At 35.4% G+C, this 16,291-nt stretch overlaps 1 protein-coding gene across 1 annotated transcript in view; it reads left to right on the top strand.

The window, feature by feature from the left end:
* Positions 1-9,583: 9,583 nt before the first annotated feature.
* The window catches only part of CEP170 (centrosomal protein 170kDa), a gene marked incomplete at its 5' end in the record, with an annotated part of 29,715 nt that continues 23,007 nt past the window's right edge, over positions 9,584-16,291 (top strand). The window contains 2 exons of the mRNA XM_009705476.1: positions 9,584-9,733; positions 15,862-15,988. Coding sequence (XP_009703778.1) covers positions 9,584-9,733; positions 15,862-15,988 — 277 coding nt within the window. The remainder of the gene's footprint in view (positions 9,734-15,861; positions 15,989-16,291) is intronic.

Genomic DNA, 16,291 nt, shown 5'->3' with positions numbered 1-16,291 from the left:
CAAAGCCTTGCCACACAAACCCAATACAAATTGTCTGCAAATTTGCAAGATTTAAAAAAAATAGATTTTATTTTAGGGTGGAAAAAAATGAAGTACATCATAAAAATAGCAAGCAGGTAGTTTTTAGTTGTAAACATAAACAAAATGGTGCAAGACCTGTACATGCCTGGAGTCCTCCAAAGATTGTTTCTGTTTCACTTGTATTTTAAAATCTTCTCTGCTTAGATCAGTCATGATAGGAACTGATGTAATTACTTAGTATTTCAGGAATACTAATAAGTGTTTATTCTCTGCTGGTATTTGAGTTTAATTCATAAATGTTTTAGATATTGTCAGAGGAAGTAAATATCACTGCCTTGTGGCCGGGTTTGAACAGGTTACTTATGTCTAGAATTGGTGCATCATGTCTCTTAGAACAAAACAAACATCTTGGAGAATAACTAAGAAAAAAAATTTAAAAATAGTAAAAAAATAAAAAAACAACATCAAAGTTTGTAGAGGTTAGGGGAAATCTCAGGCTGTGTTGTTAGGCAGGGACAGAGAAGCAGTCATCATAAGAACATTTCATAGTCGTTTCTATTTTAAGATACAATACGTATACATGTATGTGTCCAGGACAAATATCAAAACGTGAACTATCATAGAAGGAAAATGGGTGTGGCTTAGGGATTTTTTTTGTTTGTTTTTGCTTAAGGAGATTTCATTTAATGATATTTCTGAATGGAGAGCTTTGTCAGAGTTGCCATTGTAGAGATAGTGGTTATAATTTGGAAGTAGTTGCAATCTTCAGCTATTCCCCACTGTAACTGCCTTCCCTCGGCAGTCAGTCCGCTGGTGAGATAGCCCTCTCCACAACATTCTGGTGCTTACGTAGGATCCAGCTGTGCTTTTCAGAAATAACACAAATCCATGCACACAAACTCCATCTTGTATTATTGACATTTTCTCTGAAACACATATACTAGGACTTCTGACTCATTCTATTTTTCAGTAACGTGATATTATTATATGTCTTTCAAATGTTGGTTTTTTTGATGTATAGAGACTGAGTGAATACTGCCAGTATTACTGGTATGGAAATGGGTTGTACATTTCCCTCTTCTGTCACTAGTTCACTTGCATTTTTATTCTGTCATGAGTTTCCATATGGTCCTGTGTCACCTTTAATTTACAAAATATAAATTCTAAGCAAGATCGGTGCTGCTGCTCAGAAACTCATGTGTTCTTTTCACTCGTTCTCTACAGTATGAATGTATGATTGTGTCCTAATGCTCTTTATAAATAGAAAACACTTGAAAAATATCAATAAACTTTGCTTCCTAGAAGTCCTTTCATTAGCCAATGATATTTCGGCATCCAGGGGTTGAAATGTCACTTAAATTCATAGAGAAGTATGAATTGGTTAGTAGGCAAACAGGTTTAGAAAATAAATACTTTAGTAATGTGAAAGAAAGCTATAATTGCGTAATAGGTGGTGGCTCTCTTTTTATATTCATAGAACTCTTTTTAAAATGACCATTGAGAGTGATTTCATCAATGCGTAAAGCAGAAAAGGTGCTCTTGCCTGCTACAAAGACCACCTTGAACATACCAGGAATGTTTTATAATCTGTACTCGCATAGTTTGAGAAAGCCAGAACTCTTCCTAGCAGAATAGTACTCTCATTGTTGCAGCTAACGGCCAAGTACAAAATAAAACAAATTCAATGTCTTGATTTTATTTAGAACATGTTTTCAGTGTTACTTTTGACACATAAAATACACGAGTAAATGGGGCATAGTTGTACATTTTGTTTTTCCTTTACACCCAGCCGTTCTGCTCTTTAGATAGCTTCAATGCTTTCTTCTGTTAACACTTAGTAATTGCTCTCTATAGAACCATAGAATCGTTATGGTTGGAAGAGACCTCAAAGATCATCAAGTCCAACCGTACACCCGATGCCACCATGCCCGCTAAACCCACTAAACCATGTCTTGAAGCGCCACATCTAAACGTTTTTTGAACACCTCCAGGGATGTGCACTGAGTTGTAAATTTTCTGGTTTACTTTTTAAATAAATTTGTTCTATTAGAAGGAAGTTGTCCTCAGCAGTCGAATCGGGTTAAAAAAATCTTCCTAGGCCACAGAAAAGGTAAGTCTGTCAGTGGATGAAAGAATTCAAAATTATGTTTCTGCAGTTCATCTTCCTTTTTGTTGATATAAAAAGACTGCAAATTATCAGGCTAATGAGTTTCATTTTTTCAGTGAAAAAAATGCTAGCAGTAATAAATTTTAATAAATGAATGTGCAAGTAATTTTGGATGTGTTTGGAATATTAAATACTTTGAGGCTATTGCAATAAATAAAAATCAACTCTGCAAGCTCCTCGGCGGGTTTTCTTGGAGGGAAGCTCTTTTTTGTTTTGTGTTGGGTTTTTTTGTTGTTTTTCATTTCAGGGTATTTCTGAATTAAAGTAGTTTGTAGAACTTACTATACCAGAGTTAAACTCTTTTATGCATCTGTGGGAAGGAAGGAGCATAATAGAGGCTACATGTGTGTTTCAGTTCTCATCAGCCTAGCTAACCAGGGAATCTAGAATGTTATAACAGCTGGAGGCATGTGAAAACATTGGGCATAGATGAAGTTTTCTTCAGTCCCAAAATTGTTTTCTTCAATTATGTTATATTCGTTTAGATTTCCTGATAAATTCTTTTTTTTTTATCAGCAAAGTAATTTTATATCTCAGATTCAACATACCAATTCCCAACCAGAAGTAAAACTTGAAGTACCAAAATCAAACCTCAGACCATCCTTCTGCCATCTGCAAAAAGAATTGTTGTTACTATTTAATAATTTTGTTTTCAATGCAAAGTTAGTCTTTTAGATCATGTTCTAATTTATTTTAAATTGGAAAAGAATGCTGTTTTAAAGCCTTTGTTTATATAGATAGGTCAGAATAGAATAGAATAGAATCGTTATGGTTGTAAGAGACATCAAAGATCAAGTCCAACCATATACCCAATGCCACCATGCCCACTAAACCCACTAAACCATGTCTCGAAGCGCCACATCTAAATGTTTTTTGAGCACCTCCAGGGATGGTGACTCCACCACCTCCCTGGGGAGCCCGTTCCAATGCCTAACGACTCTTACAGTGAAGAAGTTCTTCCTAATATGCAACCTCAACCTCCCCTGGCACAACTTAAGACTGTTTCCCCTTGTCCTGTTGCTAGTTACCGGGGAGAAGAGACCAACCCCCACCTGGCTACACCCTCCTTTCAGGTCGTTGTAGAGAGCGATCAGGTCTCCCCTCAGCCTCCTCTTCTCCAGACTAAACATCTTTCTAAACATCTTTCTGCTCACAATGATACTTAATATTTCAGTTTGGTTTGACTTCTTTTTTTGAGTATGTATATGAATGAGAACCTATTGTGAAAGGTGATTATAATGAAATGGGATCTCCTTACTCTTTTTATTCCCAGGGTATGGCTGTTCATACCATATCATGTTACTGGCTAATGTGTTCTTCAAGGACTCTGTACTTTTGTATGATTTGCTGTGTTGCTTTAAGTGTTCATAAAGCTTGTTTTCCAGATCTTGTCTTCTCTGTTGCAAACTTTAGAGTTTTCTATAAACTTGCAGACAGCATGAAACGTTGTATTAAGCATAAAGTAACTGCTAAATGAAGAATTGTGGACTGACAAGTTTAAAGTTAATGTTATGCTGAATATTTTGGAAGTAAGAGTGACAAAATCACAACTAGATATTTTATTACATTGTTACATTTGTATATATCAGTCTAGTTCTGTGAGAAGTGTAGACTAATTCCAATGTTTTCCATCATTTGTAAATAGTGTGCAATGCACGGCAGAGTCTGATTTTAAAACATGGAACCATATACCAAATCCAAACATTTTTTTAAGATCTGCAGGGTTTATTAGAAAATGTATATTCTGAACTCTTTTACTAAAACTACATTCATCCAAAAACTTGTATTTACAGGGCAAGTGAAGCAGGGAGGGGGAAATGTTTTTCATTACAATACTCAACATACGTGTTATTGTAACTCCTCTTGTTATGGAGTTAATACACATGTTATGGAACTCCTCTTGGCAAATTTTTGCACTATTATAAATGACAAACTACCTGAAAAGAATGAATAAGCAGGGAATAAATTAGGAGAAAAAAAAAATCTCAGCTTGTTTCAATGACTGTTTAAGGAATGAAGACAGATACATCTAGTTTCAGAAAATAACTTTTGGGTCTTCTGTCTTGTCACACCCTCTGGGTTTAATTGCTTTTACTACTGCTTCAGCAGTGCCTTGTAGAAAGAATGCCTTTTAGCCCCACAGAGTGTCTTGGTTGCAGAATGACTGTATTTTATGAATGCAACACTGAAAAAGCAGTAGAACAGATGAAGCCTGTCCAATCATCTGAGCATATAAATTTTGTCAAGAGTTAAGAAGATGCTTGTAATCTTTTTTTTTTTTTTTTTTTTTTCCCCCAAAGAGAGGAGTCTTAGAGTCTCTAAACTTATTGTTTCCTTTTGGATTTGGAATTCTAAAGAAAATGAATTCTTCACTGTAGCAAACAGGTACAAAATATGTATGCATGTAAATATGTAAGTGACATCTGGTAAGAGGAAGTTATTAGACTTGGCATGTTGATCATTTTCATTTGATTATGTAGCTTTTTTATATACCAGGGCATCTTGCATCTGATTCTATGTCTTCAGTATATAGTTCAAATGACATAAACAGCTTCTGTGAAAATCCATGGCTATTCATGAGATATGCCCTGCACAGAACACAGTCTGTTCGCCTGGGATGGCTGGGGTAACTGCCAAGAACAAGCAAAAACTATGAAAGTCAAACTTCTGAGAAGCAATTTGGTTAAATACAATTCATGCAGGAGCTAAATATGCAGTGAGCTTAGGCATTGTACTCTGGCTCATCACACTTTCTCAAAGGTGGGAAGAAAATGTTTGCCTTTTGTCTTTTCTATCTGAACAGTAGTTCTGACTTTTAACAACCAATTTACTGTATATTATGAATGTCTGGACTACCTTCTTTGGAAGAATTATGAGGAGCTCAGTCTGAACACTAAGCTCAGCATTGCCAAGATGATCTGCAATATGGATCTGAAGCCTCTTCCATTTCCCTGCTCTCTGGAATCCTCTCTTCCCGTCAATCAAGCATCCTCTGAGTGGGCCTTATTTACACGTTCCTCTTCTTGCTTAGTACATCCAAACTATGTCCAAATCCTGCCTGCGTTTCCAAATTCATGTCTCTTCCTTCTTTTATCTCTCTTTTTTTTTTTTTTTTTTTTTTTTTTTTTTTTTTTTTTTACTTCCTTTCTTTCTTGCTGGTCTGACTGTATCAGTTCTTCACAGCTCAGTTTCTGAAATGTACTTTTATTTGACTTCCCTGACAAATATACTCATCATCTTCCTTTCCCTAAAAGGTTATGAACCATAATTGCTATTGTAATTTACATTCTCATCACTTTACAGTGGCAAATATCTTATTTCAAATTTAATCATTTGCTCCTTGTTTTGTTTTGCCATGGTCTTGTTTTTAATGCCCTGTACAGTACAGCCCCTTGTCCCTTACCTGTGCTCTGCTTTGATTTAGTTTGCTTTTTTAACTGTTCGTCTTTGAATTCCCTTTTACACGCTTTTGGATTTTATTCTGCTCCTTGTATACAGATTGCCTGCACTGAAATTAGTAGCATTTAAATCATCCTTTTCAAATATGTCTCCAGATTGTGGCTGTAACTGTTGTTAGGATCTGAAAGAATAGAAGGAGAATTACTCAAATACTTTTAGTTTACAAATATCATCGTTAATGGATACATTCTTAGATATAGGTCTGAATTGCAACTAGAAACCTTATTTATTTGTTGGTTTTCTGTTAATAGTATTAATATCATTAATAATTACTGCATATCCTTTATATTAAGACTATAGCGGTAAGATTGTTGAGGAAACTTTAAAAACTCAAAATTTTCAAACTAGATAGAATTCTTCAGATTTGTATTTTGAATAAAATTTGTGCTCCTAGTTTGTGTTAGTGCTCTTAGAAATGCCTTCTAATGCTTTTTGTAGTAAGTATGCATGCAGAACAAAAGAATCCCTGTTCTAATATACATAATTTGTTATAAAACTGAGTGAACATGTCTATTAGGAGTCTCAAATAAGACCTTTTTTCCCATTGATACCATTATCTTCAGTAATTATTTGGTTGAGGAACTAGCTCTGTGGACATTAAGTACTGAGTAATTATAATATTGTAGAACTGCAGTGTGATCTTCGTAAACCATGAAATAGTTTAAAATTAATGTCCTGAAATTAAATAAAAGTAAGTATAAAGTCCCAACATTAGGAACTCTGAAAGGCATGTAAATGCAATACAACTGGAAAAAGTTTTTTCTTACTCAAGAACTTTAAAGTTTATAAAAAGCACATAAGGAAAATATCAAGTGGGGTTTTGGAGTTTTTGGGTTTGGTTTATTGGGTTTTTTTTTTTTTAGCTAACCCATTTTCTTCCTTTTGATTCAGAAAAATAGTTCCTGTTGCCATTAGTTTTTCTGACCAGTTTTTATTTTAATTTCTAGAAGGTCTTGCGTATATCAATAAAGAAAAACAGCTTCTGTGGTTTTAAAGACTCATCACTTTCGATAATTAATGCTATAGTCATTATACTGACCTCTAGTATGGTTCCTCTGTGGTACAGAATATATTCATTCATCTGTTGGGGGCCAGGGGAGGAGGGAAAGGAGAGTGAACAAGGCCAATTCCCGAGCACTAAAGCTGGCTTGTGTTAAAGCTGTGTGTCAGCTCTGGTGACAAGCAGGTGTGCTCTGAGTCATGAGCTGTTTTCACAGGGAAATCCGTATGGCCTGCCAAAACAGATCACCCTGCTTTCTGCAAAATTAGCCCATGCAGAAGAGGACAAGGCACGTGCTCAGACCTGGTCCTGTAACTCACACTGTCTCAAAGTACGCCAGTACTTCTTGCAATGATTGCATCTTGCTTGTATGGTGTTACATAGACTTTGTTAATTCTTGTTTGTTATTAGATAAAGAATTTTAAAAATTACTGGTTTATGTAGATAAAGTTACATTCTCGGTTACAATATTGGAAAAACTGTTGCTGAGACGAAGTGGTGGAATTTATTCATATCTACATCAAGGTGCAATTGTTTTGCCATCAGTTACTTGTACTTCACCTCTGTACTTTTCAGGCAGAGTTTGCATTCCAGCAAGTAACAGCACGATGCTTTGGGACTTGCTGTGTTTTTAGGCTGCTGTTTTGTCCCTTTGTTTTACTGTTTTACTTTGTAGTTGTGTAGCAGTGGAACTTAGGGCAGGTGCATGCACCTGCCAGTGCTCCTAGATGTAGAATGAATGTGTAGTGCAAAAATACACGTTTATTGAAGAAGCAACTTTCCCTTTCTTTCTAATAATAGTGTCCCCAAATATTTTGCTTATCTCTTCTGGCCGATGCTATCCCCACTATAAATAGAAATGGAGCATTAGGAGTAGTATTAGGAGGTAAATCTATTAGTTGGGTTTTACTGCTACCCATGTTACCTTTTACAGAAAAATAGGCAATATTCAAATTTGGTTTTGCAATGATTTCGGTAATAGAAGAAGAATAACAAAATTTGCTTAAATAGGACTTCAGTGCTAGAAAAGGTAAGACTGAAAGAAAGAAGCCTTAGGGGCTGTTGTTTGTGATAGAAGTAAAGAAATTTGACATAGTAAATGAATGTGCCACCAGATAAGATGAAGCATTTTACATGCAGCAATTTAGTCCTGTAGTCCTCCTGATTAGATATGGAAGTGTTGAATTCATAGTTTCCTTCAGTTGCTTATGTGATAAAATCAGAATTTCCTTTCATTTAAAAGAACACATAAAACTCTGTAATCAATGGAACTACATTAAACAAGGAAAAAAGTGGCTGCAGAATAGCGATATATTCAAAGAAAGGAGGCAGTGGATGATAAATGGTTTGTATCTTCAAAAATTGCTACAACTATACAAATCAAAAGTATATCATTAAAGAGAAAAGTTATTACACTTTTTTAAAGAAGATAAATATTTATGAAATACTCTTAAGCAACTGGTGCATAAGTGTATCTAGATATGATTTATGTATTAATTGAAAATGGGGGAGCATTGCCTGAACATTAGAATTGCAGGAAGCAGGCTTTTTGCACGAGAGCGAAATACAAATCCAATGCATTTGAAAAAGCTTCCTCAGTTGTGAGTGTATAAAAGCTATTGCAACATCTTTCTGGACATTTAGAGGAGTATAATCAGGAGCTGAATGACGGGTGCCTTTTTTTTTTTTTTTTTTTTAATCTGCTTCTCAGACACCAAAAAACGTTATGGTTTGTGGCCATCTAGTGGTAAATCCATTTTAAATACACTAGCCTTGTTCAGAGTTTTAGTAAATCCGTCCACTAGCTTTGCAGTGTGAAACTGAATTACAAAACAGTTTTGGGGGAAAAAATAATTCTCTGTATATCTTTTGCAGTAGTAGTTTACAGAAGGATAACATCCGTGAAGGTCATTTCCTTCTTTCCTTTTCTTTGTCTTTCTCCAAGACAAAACAATTTTTGATGTTAACAGTTTCTTTTTAGCAGCCAAGCTTAATGTGAGGGGTTCTTTTCATTTTTATTCTGTAATTTTTTTTTTTAATGTCCAAGTCCTTAGTAGTAAAGTAGTGAATTTATTTCTTAGGCATAAACTTATAAATTTAATAAATTATATGTTTCCAGGATACAAATATTCTCTAAAATATCTTTGACATATACATCAATTCTGAAAGCAATTCATATTCCTTAGTATCTGTGACTCATGAGAAATTTGAAAGGCAATATGCTGACTCTCCTGCTTAAGTCGTTATTACTCAATTGCCTCGGTAATAACATTTTTCTAGTATTTTTCTATGAGCAATGGTTTTAGAATGTCATGGGAAAATTACTCTGTCACAAACAGAAGGGATTAATATAAGTATCAGTAGGAAACAGTGTAGTAGAACTATGGCAAGTCACATCTTGAATGAGATGAGTCTACATGGTTTGTGAGACCTAGTGGACTTGTAACGTCTGCTAAGTCCCTAACAAATGAAAACCTGACATTTTGTTTGTAGTAGAGAATTAATTCAATAAGTGTATTAGTAGCAGATGCAAGTCATCTGTATTTCTTGTTTTCACTAGATAATAACAAAAGTCTGAAAATTTGGTGGTTCCAGTTACTGTTTTTTCCCTCGATTGGGAAATGGACTGTGAAATGGATTTTGCAATGATTTTGCCTTTTGTTTCTTTCATCAAGGTGTCATTTTTTTCATATCTGACCATTGCAACTACCAGTTTCTTGAATTTTCAGCATTAACATAGACTTCTCCTCTTTCTTTAATTGCTGTAGCTATTTCTTCTATTTAGTTTGTAGACTTCACCAAGACACTGGATAAGCATAATACAACAAAACCTATTTAAACTCACTATGCAGCATGCCACCATCCATCCATTAACATTCAACGTTGTATCGGGATGGTATTGGGTTAATATATGTAATGGTTTGTTTCATTTTCAGGTATTTGGAGTGGATGACAGCCAGGATTATAATAGGCCTGTTATCAACGAGAACCAGAAAGATTTAGTAAAAGATTGGGCTATAAATTCTGCTACAGTAGTGCTGGAAGAAAAAAGACCACTGAGTACAACTGGATTTCTTGACACAGAGGTAGAATTTAATTTTTGATGGTCTTCTCTTTTCTTCCAATAAGAGAGAGCACTAATAACTGACCAGTAATTGTTAAACAGCAAACAAAACCTTGCCTAGAAAACATTAGCTCAGATCTATAAGTACTTTATTTTTCTTAGAGCTTTATTGCATTATCAAAACTTCTTTGTCAGAGACAGGCACGTCACATCGTGAAGGGGTTTTAAACTTTTCTGCCTTTATGCACACTACCACCAGTGTATTGGAAATGTAGCAGGAGCTTCCTTGCAACATTATTGTAATTGCAACACGTTTGCACAGTATACACGTCTTATAAGTTACACAGCAGAACTGAGGAAAAGCCAATTATGTTTTATAGCCCAGAGCAAGTAACTATATTTAAATACAGAAATAAGGTGTATGCATTTAATGTGTGATACAAAGTCAGCTAGGAAAAAAATGGTGGATAATACATTTCAGATTTTTTTTTCTGAAGCCAAAGGACATCGGTTTGAGTTCTGAAGTGAGATGCCACTCACAAGAAGTCACTTATGTTAGTTGCCTCAGAAGCAGTATAATTTAATCAGTTGCTGAAAGATGACGCAAAGGAAAATGCCTGTTCTTGATACATGACTCCAAATATGCACGCAGGCTAGATGTTAATTGTATTTCATATTGAAATCTTGGGAGACATTCTGATAGCGTTACGATGGATAAACTATAACTTGAAATGTGCTGGAAACAGAACGGGTTCACACTGGAGCAGAATTAATCTGGTAACAGTAACAAAGCACACCACGTTTACTTCTACTTGCCATGGCAAACTGTTTCTGAAGTATGATCCTGTAAATTAGCAGACTTCATAAATAAGCAAATTTTCTGGAATATATCAAAAGCTTCAAGTATGACTTTTTGTGCCTGCTATGCAAATACATTGTTTTTAGTATCTAGGAATCTGTTTTTCCTAGAGAAGGTGTGCGTTATCATGGTTGTATTTCAGCTACTGTGCAGTCTTGATACACTAAGTATGTTACTGTATCTAGGTGAGTATCCTTGAATAGTTTCTCTAAGGTTACCTCTTTGAGTATATTATTGCCGTACAGCATGGGCATATCATGTGGTAGAATTTGACATAAGTCTATAACTAGAGTCTTTCTCTGTCTTCTTTTTCATGCCTTTTGCAGCATTCAGGTCTTTTGTGCTAGATCAGTTTTTAAGACTATTAAAAGTATTGATATTTTTCCATTTATATCATTTCCTAAGCAGCAGAAGAATATATGATTTATTTTATGAGCATAATTTGAGCTTTCCAGATGTCATATTTTGCAAATAACAGGGTTTGATTTTAGAAGAGCAAGATGACTTCTGCAATCGTAGGGCAGGTTTAAGATTCCTTCTGACAATGGAGCAAAACTGACATAGGCAATGTGAATATAGCAAGAATTAGTCTAAGAAGAGTTGAGGACAGATGGAGGTTGAAAAAAAGCTTACCAGAGAAAGTTAAAAATAGAAGTTGGTTGATATGTATTTTATGTATGTATGCATGTAGAAGTAAAAGAGAAGCTAATTCAGAAAAACAGAGTTGTGTTTTCTATACTCATAATGGGAGAACAATCGTGAGGATAACTAGTGAGAGAAGATTGTAATATTTGAAGTCTTATTACCAAAACTTACACTATGTTTCTTGTGTCATTAGGAAAGGGAGAGGCAAATGTGTTTGATTTGTAAAGTCTATGGGTATCATGTTCTCATTATATACAGACTTTTCTGCTTGTGGTTTTTGGAAGACTTACTGCATTACTGAGCTGTAAATCGTAAGTTAATAGACCTTATTGAAGGTCTTGGCTAAATAGTCAGGTAACCTCAGGGTAGCTCAGTGGTCCAGGCTTGCATCCACTCGGAATGTGGGTGGACTTTGTTCCAGCTGCCCATCACAGTTGTACCTATAGATGATTTAGCAGGATGGGGCGAATTTAGAACATGATTGGCATAGAAAAAGCAGAGAATAAAAAATCTAAGAGATTGCCATTCAGAAAGATGGAAAAGATGGCTTGGGAAATTATGAAGACTTTATAAAAACTATTTTGGGGTTGAAAGAGTCTTCTGAACTTAAATATCTTGACTTTACAGGGCTTGTGAAGTATCATGAATAACATGCTTGGAAAGGACCTAAAAAGGACCTCAGCTTTTCCTTTGATATGACAAGCTTTAGTACTTTGGAGTAGTGTATGCCATGGGACTAAATAAAATGCAGAGTGAATGCCTGACACAGTTGGATTGAGCTTGCATGCACTGGTTCTTGCCTTTTCAGTGGTTACAGATAGACAGTAAAAATACTAAATCCATCTATTTAAAATATGTAAATGTTTTTATTTTCTATGTTATAAGCTGCCACTTGCCAACCAAGGTAAGTGTGATTTAAGAACAAAAATTAAATAAGATGGAGAACAAACAGAGTATTGTTGTTGTTGCTATTTGTTCTTACTATGTGAGCTTGATTAATAAAAGTACTGCAGGCATTTGGGCTCTGATTTATCCACCCAGCTTCCATTTAATTTTCAGTAGGCAGTTATGTATGTTAACCACGGTTCTTAAATAATGTACGTGGTTTATCAGCATTGTCTTTGATGTGCTTCCGAAGGACATACCTGTTTTTTGCGTGGTTTGTGCGGGGTTTTTTTTAATTTTTTGTTAAGACTGCAGCACACTTAGAAACCTGATTCTACATCTGCACGGTCATCAGTCGCATTTACTACAACATTCCTTTCCCTGTTTTGAATGCTCATTTCATGTGTTTCCCACTAAAGATAAAATAAATAATACTGCTGATGCTCTGAACACTGAGTAACTTCATTCATGTAAATATTTGCTATACTGCTTCTTAGAAGTGGAAAACTGCTGTGTGCCTTTAGAAGCTGTGTTTCCTTTTGTTTGTCCTCTCTAATTACACTAATTTCCTGTCCTTCTGTAGAGCAAACCATTCAGTCTGAAGTTTGATACTTCATTTTTGTTTGAACTTAGATGCTATAAAACATAGGATAGGATTGTGGAAACATAGGATGATTGTGTCACCAATGTTAATGGCTGCGAAAAGGCAAACAGGACCCTTGGATACCCTGGAAAATGTATTGTCAGTAGAAAAGGGCAGTGTTGTTGCCATGGTCGAAAGTGCTGGTGAAACTTGCTCTGAAATACTGGCACTAGAATTGTTACCATTCTTGGTTAAGAAGGGTGAATGCAAGACTAGAGAAGGTACAGAGAGGTGTACTTGGATTATTAAGGGAATGGAGATTTACCTTACAAAAACAGGTTGATAAAATTTGTTTAGTCTAGCAAAGTAGTAGCTGAGGTGGGTACAATACTGGGTTTTGCTGTATAAGTGGAGTAAATGCAACAGAAGGAAAAAGAACTATTTGAGGTAGATGTCAATGTTGTTCCAGGAACAAATGTGAAGACATTGGCTGTAAATAAAGTGAGTGTGGAATATGAGAAAAAATCATCACCCCTGGAGGAATGTGGTTCTGAAGCAGGTAGAGTGGGGAGGGACTAAAAGAACTGCTTTGAAGCCGGCACTTCATTTTTGAAAGGATGGCATGATGTGATTCTTACAGCATAAGATGACTAGAGCATGTGTCTGAAAAGACTTTTTTTTATTATTATTTTTTTATTCAGCTTGTTGAAATTTATTTTTTAAAAAAGTGTTCTGCTCTGAAATACGAAGTATTGGAGATGCTTCCAGGTGTTATGTGTGTGTGCTGTGGGTTTTTTTCAGATGTAGAGCCTGAAGCCCTAAATCTTCGGTCTGAATAAGTCGTCTGCAGAAAACCATTGGTACATTTTCTGAAGATCTGTTACTCCAATTTAGTCTGCATATGCAATAAGCATAAGGGAGAGCAGATTTAACATGAAGTTAAAGGGCTGGTATCTCTTATGTAAACCCAGCTTTTCCGAAAGATTAGGAAATTAATTTTGGAATTGAAGATTTGGAGGATTGCTTACTTGAGAGCCTCTAAGATGCAAACTGATATGGATTATAGGAAGAACATTAGGATAACTGAATGTGACTTTTTAAATGCATGTTTTATAAACCTTTCACCTTTTGGACATGCTTAAACTACTATCAAAAGAAACTGCTTTTCATAGCTTTGTTGTTTGTGCTTATAGAGAGAGAGAGTTGGCAAAACACACATTTACATCCACTGCTATGTAGAAGATCTTTTTTGGCAGTGTAATTACTTTTAGAGAAAAGTAATTTATGATGTTGCTTTACTACAGTTAATTTGCAAAGTCTTAATATATTTCTCTATTGTGAAGTGAAATTCACATTTCTGATATGTGTCATATCTGTATCGCTGGAATTGGTTAGGTGGTACACAAGGAACTAGTTGGAGTTTTCTGTAGCAAAGGTAATTGGGACATCTATTGTATTTGAGTTTGGCTGTAACTAATTTTTTTATTAAAGATGGAAGCTCACTAGTACGAACAGGAGATAATAAAAACAAAGTTTAGAGATAGGAAAGAAAAATGAGGCTTCAACAGTAGTCAGTGCATAAATGCTGCACACTTCTGCAAGCAGCTTTTGTAACATTCTTTCTGGCACCCTTTTCCTTACGTGGTGTTCAGAAATGCCCATAAATAACAGAAACATTGAATTGCCTTCCTTTGTTGTTATTAGACTTGAATTTTATAACATTTTGATTCTAAGAAATTAATTCACAATGTGGAAATTTGTATAATAGTTCAAAGAAATTATTTGATGCATCTCTGACTTTACTACAATCACAGCATTCTGAAAGAGGTTTGTGATACTGCACTTGTTTGCATTAATTAGGGTCACACATTTAATCAGGAGAAATGCAAGATCATAAATTCAAGTCTTCTCAAATGGCTAAGTAACTTTTAATTTGAAAGAAGTCATCATACAGTAGATGACATTGTTCACCATGCCATTTCTGCTAAATTAATTTTGTAAAATTTATGGAGTTGGTTCCTGGTCAAAGACTGGAATCCTGGAGTAGCCAAGGATTAGGCAAAAATCAGCGTTTTGAATGGAAGTGGTAAGACTTGAACAGGCAGCAGAGCTTCAGCTAACCTTTGGAACAGCACCTACGAAATTCCTTTGTGAGAAAGTTACTGGTATCCCCATGTCCTTCACATCTCTTCTGTTGATCTTGAAATGTGATTTCTCATTTGGCGCACCTGTGGTTATGCAACTCCTGTGGAACTTCCATCATTTGCAGTGCTTTGCCTTTTGAATCCAATTAATTAGACTGTGTAAACTTCTGTAAAGCCTTTGATAACGTGCAGCCCGTGTGTGTGCGCTCATGTGCACCTATACATACATCGACAGTTGCCTGCTGTCTTTTTTTTGGAGATGTGAGCAAGAAAGGCTATAATATATTGACTAAATGGTAATATTGCATTATATTTAGGAAACAGTTTTTGAAAAAAAAACACCTTAAGATACTGTAACAACACAACATAAGAAGGTGGTTTAAATTTATATTTACTTTTTTTACATTATAAAAATTTTCAAGGTTTCAAAAGGCTTATCATCAAGAAAGTAAATGACTTTCTAGATCAGTTGCATTGACTTCACTGTTACCCAGTAGGATGGTTTAAAACCAATCTTTGCTTCTTTTTTTTTTAGGCCAAACAAATAATCTGATCTTCCTTTCCAACAGAAATTATCTTACTCTTTCAGTCCTTAAGGTGGTCTTTCTGTAATGAAGTAAATACAATACTTCATCTGGACAAGAGGGTTCTATAAACTGGCAAAATGTCACTTTCCTGTCTTCCTGAAGCACACATGCACACCCCCACACCACATGTTTTTTCATGGTCTTCTGAGCTAAGGACTGAAATAACCTGGTTTTAAAACTAGCACATGTTCTAATATATTTTATGTAGGTTCTGATGTTTAAAAGTTCACTGCAGTAGGAAATGCTGTTTATTATGTACTGATTCTGCAACCGTATAGAGTTTGTTTGTTTACTTGTTTGCCATTCTAGAGCTGGTGACTCTTAAATTTATTGAGGTAAACTCCTTTTTCACCTTCTGCCAGGAAAATAGTGTCTGACATACCTATTCCGTAAAAACCTGGAAAGAGGACATGTTGTAATTTTTCTTCTGCTTTTTTTCCTCCTTAGGAAAGTTCTAGTGCCCCTGGAAGTAAACGTTGGGTATCACAGTGGGCCAGTTTGGCTGCTAATCACACACGTCATGACCAAGATGACATCAGATTGGAGTCATCCGTGCCTGCTCCATTAGAAAATGGTATTAAAAGCTGTTCTTGTTGTCATAATTTCTGCTGAAGAAACCTATGAAAGGGAGAGAAGAGTGATTATGTAGCAGATATGTACAATGCGTACAATTGTATACATAAATGTGATTGTTGGTATTCAAATAAGGGCTTAGAGATTTCTTGCAGAGAGAAGCCCTATACTCCAGTTCATATTCCTGGCACAACCAATATTGGTGGCAAGCCTTGACAGAAATGTCCCAACAGGGACAGCAGAGCAGTTGTTGATAGATCTCTCCTGGTGAAAAGTGAATTGAGAAATGGGTGTTAGTAAGTAT

This window comes from Cariama cristata, unplaced genomic scaffold (assembly GCF_000690535.1).
Source record: "Cariama cristata isolate BGI_N322 unplaced genomic scaffold, ASM69053v1 scaffold42578, whole genome shotgun sequence".
Classification (NCBI taxonomy): Eukaryota; Metazoa; Chordata; class Aves; order Cariamiformes; family Cariamidae; genus Cariama; species Cariama cristata.
The sequence above is the reverse complement of the archived record's forward strand: the minus strand, read 5'-3'. Positions and strand labels throughout refer to the sequence as shown.